This window comes from Trifolium pratense, linkage group LG7 (assembly GCF_020283565.1).
Source record: "Trifolium pratense cultivar HEN17-A07 linkage group LG7, ARS_RC_1.1, whole genome shotgun sequence".
Lineage (NCBI taxonomy): Eukaryota > Viridiplantae > Streptophyta > Magnoliopsida > Fabales > Fabaceae > Trifolium > Trifolium pratense.
In genome coordinates, this window is record NC_060065.1 from 56,349,319 (window position 1) to 56,355,531 (window position 6,213).

Below are 6,213 nucleotides of genomic sequence, written 5' to 3' on the forward strand. Positions count from 1 at the left end.
AATACTAAACAAAACTCACACCTCTATAAATTATGAATCAACTTTTTATAAATCGAAGTTTGCCCGAAAATACCTTCAATTAGAGATTAGAAATAGCCAATTATTTTAACATTATTTAACACAACAAACTAAAATAGACAAACTAAATAAATTACAAAAATAAATATTTCTAGCAAAAAATTAAAATAGACTATACCATACAACTGTCCTCCACTGAAACTAAATAGTCTTTGTCGCCATCTACACGCGTTTATATAAATTATGTAATAATGTAACAATAATTATGAATATCAACAAATTTCCAAAAAATAAAATATACCAAAAAAACAGAAATTAAATTAAATTTAAAAAAAGACCAAAAGCAAAAAACAAAGAAAAAAAAAAAAATCACAACACACCTCTATGACTATGATCCTGTTCTGTCATCACATGAACTTGTTTGTTTACTTCATCAATTAAACAATTAAACAGTCCATTTCCAGATCTTAAACCTCACATCAACGTTACACTTAACGTTAGAAGTTGACGCCGTCGCTGGTTTTTTACCGACGGGTAAATGAACTCTAATTCCGTCGCAAGAAACTCTAATTCCAACGTTAGGTGTTTTCAATTTTCCCATTTTCGCTTTCACTTTCGTATCCAATTTCACTTTCAACGGTAACCCATTTTTGCTCTTCATGTTCTTCTTCAGCTCTGAAGCAGAATCAGTTTCTAGTGATTCTCCGTTGCTCAAAATCGAAGCTTTTAAAAGAGTAGTGTTCTTTTTCCCATGGTTGAAAGAAGGTATTGTTCCGTCGCCGACATCGATATCGCCGGAGAGAATTGAAATGGTGGTTGGTTGGTAAACAAAGATTATGTCTTTGTTTGGGTTTTTTGCTGTGATGTCGATGTTGAATTTTGAGTTGAGAGTTGAAGAAGAAGTGAGATTGAAATATGAAAGTTTGAGAGATGTGACGGTGAAAGAAGGACGGTGGGGACGGTAGATTAGGTAGAAAGCGGTGCCGATGACACCGACGATGAAGAGGAGGATGAGGATGATTAGAAAAAGCCAGAAAAAGAAAGTGCAACAGCAACGGCGACGGCTACGGCGGTGATAAGGTTGAGGACGGTAAGTAGGACGGGTTGCACCGTAGCGTTGAGCTTTTGTGGCTGGAAAAGATGGGTTGGCGGCGGAGACACCATTACCGTTACCGTTACCGTTGCCGTTGGTGGTGGGTTTGGCGGCAGGGTAGACACGATCTGTCATGGTGTGTGTGTGTGTTTTTTTTGTTTCGGAGAGAATAATGTTGTCGGTGGAAGAATGAAGAGAAAGAGAGAGAGAGAGAGTGTGGGTTGTGTTTGGGGTTAATAATAAGTAAAGAGTAGATTAAGGAGAAGTAATAAGTGGAAAAATATAACAAATGAATTAAGAAAGGAAAATGTGGTAGGAATGAATTATGAATGAATGGAATAATGGAAAGAGATAGTAACATTCTAACTATAGCTAGTCTTTAGCTGTATCCAGCTCTTTACTCTCATCTCATGTTAAGCGCGTACATTATGCTACTCACACTTTATTTTTTAATTTCATTATTCATATCTCAAAGACTATTAAGTCAATGATATATGATTAGGTAGGTCTTAAAAAAAAAATAGTTTTTTTTGTTTTTGTTTTTGTTTTTGTTTTTACAAGATTGGGTAAGGTTTAGTTGATAAAGATTTAATCCTATAACATTTTTATTGTATACTGGCTGGTCTGACAGGGCGCGTCACAGAAAGAAAAACGTGAAGAGAGAATCTGGTGCGAGACTCATGATGCGTTTTGATTGGCTGTCTGAGTTTTTATCACATTAATACTTTGAACTCAATTATTTCATTGTAAATTAATTTTTTATTTTTTTATACCAAAATTAATGATTTTTTTTTCTACAAATAGAAAACTTTGTTCATTTGATTTGAACATAGAAAAAAAACAAGTTTTTCACTATCTTAATCTTATTATTATCTTTCTATTAGTATTTATTTTGAAGTTTTTGTCTTTTTTTAGTAAAATGGATCCCAATAATCATTTCAATACCCAAAATTCTTCTAATTATCCCAACAATTATCATAATCCCAACAATTATCAAAATTCTAACAATTACGTTGAAGATGATTTGTATCGTACTAATTACGTTGCTTATGTCTTGCATTGCATTTTAAATTATTTGTATCGTACTAATTATGTTACTTGTGTGTTGTATTTTAAATTAAGTTAAGATGATTTGTATCATATAAAATTTTTTTATTACAAAAAACAAAAAAATAAATTGTTAAGTGTTTATTATTTTAATTAATTTTAATCGATAATTGTAATTTTATGTAATCATAAAAACAAAATATAAATTTAAATAAGAATATGAAATAAAAAGTGGTGGGGTAGAGTGTTGAATGAAAAACCATTGGATAGGGATGTCAATGGGTAGGGTACTATAATACCCATCCCCATACCCGCGGATTGAAAAAATACCCGTATTCATCCCCATACCCGCGTGGGTAACAACTTTTGCCCCCGTCCCCATACCCTATACCCGCATTTTTACTAAAAATAAATTGATCAATTATAAAATATCATATAATTTTAATATAATTAAAAAAATTTCTAAGATTTTAATATTGACTAATGAAAATTATAAACAAAATTATTACTAACCTTATGTTAAAGTTCATATTTATGTTAAATATTCACATTATTTTTATATTATGTTATAAATAAACATTTTTATTAAAAATATGTAATAGTTTAGTAGAGTTGTATTGTTTTAAATTGATTTACATATATTATAATATAATAATATAAATAAATAAATAAATATATATTATGCGGGTATGGGGCGGGGTGGGTACTAAGGTATCCGTACCCGCACCCATACCCGTTCATTTTTGCGGGTAATTACCCATACCCGTGCCCGTACCCAAAATGCGGGTTTTTACCCTACCCGTTGTGGGTAATTTTTGTGGGTACCCTCTGGGTACGGGTCAAATTGTCATTCCTACCATTGGAGAGGATAAAAGTTGAATGAATGTTGAATTATTAGGTGGAAGAAAGAGAAAATGATGTGGAGTGTTGGGAATTGAAAAAGTTGGTGTTGAGTTTGGTTACCATTATAAATGGTCTTAAAAAGAAATTGTTGTCATGTCAGGTGCGAGTAAAAATCTCATATACTAATTAACGTATTAAAGTTTTGGATAAATATATAGTATTCGGTGAAATATAAGAAGTGTGAACTGTGAAAGAAATTGAATCTAGATGATTTGGTGCAAAACATCTATCATAACATTCAACAGACATGCAAAATGTGATCATGTCAAAATGTATCAATACATTTCAAATTAAAAATGCACCAAAGTGTTCCATTAAAAGAAAAAACTTATCATACCTATTTTTTACGGCAATAATAAATGCATGATCTTCAAATTATTAGTTTTAGATAGAATGATTTTCAGGTTCAAACTTACTTGCCGACTTGGCAATCAAGCATAAGTGTTTGAAAAATCATCACTTTTTTGATTATTTGACTATAGTGATGATTAAGGTGGTTTGTATGTATACTAGTACGTAGCAAGTTTTATATACCTACTTATTTGTTAATGGAGTTTTTAACTAAATATAAGATAAATATTGTCCTTGTGATTATGAGTGGTATATTTGTATTTTGTACTTCTATTCCTAATATTCCTAATTATCTAGTGAGTACAGCTAGATGATTGATTGGAATCATACATGTTAACAATAACTTATGAACTTTGACTTTTCTCTAACGTTTGCAAACAAACAAAAGGAAGTACAAACTGGCTTTGACTTTTTTTTTTCTTTTTGGTGCATAACTCGCTGACTTTTATCTAATGCTTACAGAAACAAATTTTGGGTGCAAACCTAGGGAGAGGATCTTTCCATTGTAAAGTGGTTTTAGGGAAATCTCAACCATTAGTTTTTTTTTTTTTTTTTGTGCAAGATACATGGCATTAAAAAAGGATAAAAGGTTAAGATGAAAACATTAATTCTTTTCGTGGAAATCACACGGGAGAAGATTCATTCCCGCAAAACTAAATATACACTCAGAATATTATCTTTCTTACGATATACATGTTTTTTTGGTAAGAAAGTTTTTTAAAAAAAGTAGTAAAAAGAACATGATGGAAGAATGTTTTTATTGTGTTGTTTCTAAGAAGTTCACGGACTTTTTTTTCTAAAGGAGAAACATGAGTTATGAAGTCGACATCTAAGGAGACTTCAAGTTTAGAGAATAAATATGAATATTGATTCCCTCTCTAATTGTGTAATAAAGAAAAATATTAGTTTGAAAGAGTACCAAGAATTATTTCTACCATATGAATTGAACTCGGGTTCTCTCAAACTCGAATTTTAATGGAGAGGAAGAGTATATGCTGAATTTATTTGAAAAGAGATGGTAAATGGTAAATTAAAATGAGTGTAAAACTGAAAGAAAAAGAAAAAAAGAATACTACAATCTACTACCTTAATTGAAGAGTTTTAAGCTAAAAAAAGAATAGAAGGAGTAAATAATTAATTGAATAGAATTTTTAAGGTAGATGTTACATTATACGTACATTAGACAAAGCCTACTACTATTATATAGGACTAACATGAGAGTCTCTATATATAGAGTATGTCACTGTGTCGTATATGGACTTTATTATTCTTCTCCAACGTGCTAAAACAAAACTTTGTGTAAATTAATGGTATGGCATGTTCATATCAAGCTGCTGCCGGAGACTTCATCGGGTCAATAGATCTATTGATGCCATATCGGACGGCCACCATTATCCGGATTCTTATAAGAATCTATCAAAAGATTAAGGTTTATGAGTTTTATTGAATACCGTTAATTTTGATAAGTCTCAATGATATATCAAATGATTTTTAATTTTTCTAAAAAAAAAACATGAATATCCTCAGGGACGGATCTAGAAATCAATCACACGGGGGGCCGAATTTCTTTTTTAACAATAAATAATAGAGTTAAATATATTTTTTATCCTTATAAAATAACAAATTTTTATGTCTAGTCCTATTAAATTTTAACTGAAAATATCCTTTAAAATATTATAGTTTGGTAAGAATAGTCCCCATTTTGAAATATTCTTACAAAAAATTGATACTTTTAGTCCTCAAAATAGTTCCTATAAAATACAAATATGGACTAAAAGTAAATTTTTTGAAGGAGAAACTTAAAAACTCATAATTTTATAAAGACTAAAAATATATTTAACTCAAAATTATTAAATAAAATCACAATAATTTATTTACAAACACCTAAAACAAAAGTGGCTAAATTAAGAGGTGTCATTAGCAACTATATGCATGTGGGAGGGGGGGTTGAAGCCCCTGCTTGCCCCCCTTCAGTCCGTCCCTGGATATCCTATATGATATAATCTTTCAATCCAAAGGTAAATTTTGTAAAATTTGTATTCGTTATAGTGTTATTCGGAACTTGTGCATCATGCACCACTTCATTCACTCTTTCCCTTCATTCACTCTTTCACGTTAGAATTGGCCTATATTACAATAACCAACTCCCTTTTTTTAAAGTAAATAAAAAAAAATGACCAGCTTATTATAGTAGTAGTATATTAATGATTCACTCAACAAAGTCAATAACAATTAACAACTACTCCTAATAAGTACTGTAATGGCTAGTGGATTGCAGATGGATTCGTCCTCTTTTAACTTATTTTCAAGCCATTTGAATTGATTTTATACCTACCTGCCACTGCTTAATCCAGTATTATTCTGATTCATATCATTTTCAAAAAAATTATTCTGATTCATCATATCTCACTTGCTTACATTGTATGTAAATTTCCCTCGGTATTAGACCTCTATAATTTTTAATTGTGCAATTTTTATCTTTATTTTGAAAAAAATTAACCAAATTATAATTTTTTCACCACAAGTATCCGACCATCCGGTCAACTAGATCGTTTAATCTGATTCAGGGATCAATTGGATGACCTAATTTTAATGACATGGTTTTCACCTGTCTTGTTTATAATTCCATATTGTTTCATTTCATATATTATTTAGTTGTTAAGTTGTAGGTCAAAACTACAAATTGGTAAAAAAGAAATTGAAATAGATGACAAAATTGCACAATTAATATGGAGTTCAGCCAATTGTGTCTACGTCTCTGACTGCAAAGTAGCTTCAGTATATCCTGGTATTGTTCAAAG

The 6,213-nt window shown here is 30.5% G+C and overlaps 1 protein-coding gene across 1 annotated transcript; it reads right to left on the bottom strand.

The window, feature by feature from the left end:
• Nucleotides 1-209: 209 nt before the first annotated feature.
• On the bottom strand, nucleotides 210-1,558 carry LOC123894137 (NDR1/HIN1-like protein 6). The gene has a single exon (XM_045944036.1). It carries the CDS (start codon nucleotides 1,244-1,246, stop codon nucleotides 464-466), a length of 783 nt encoding a protein of 260 aa, XP_045799992.1. The 5' UTR covers nucleotides 1,247-1,558; the 3' UTR covers nucleotides 210-463.
• Nucleotides 1,559-6,213: the final 4,655 nt, after the last annotated feature.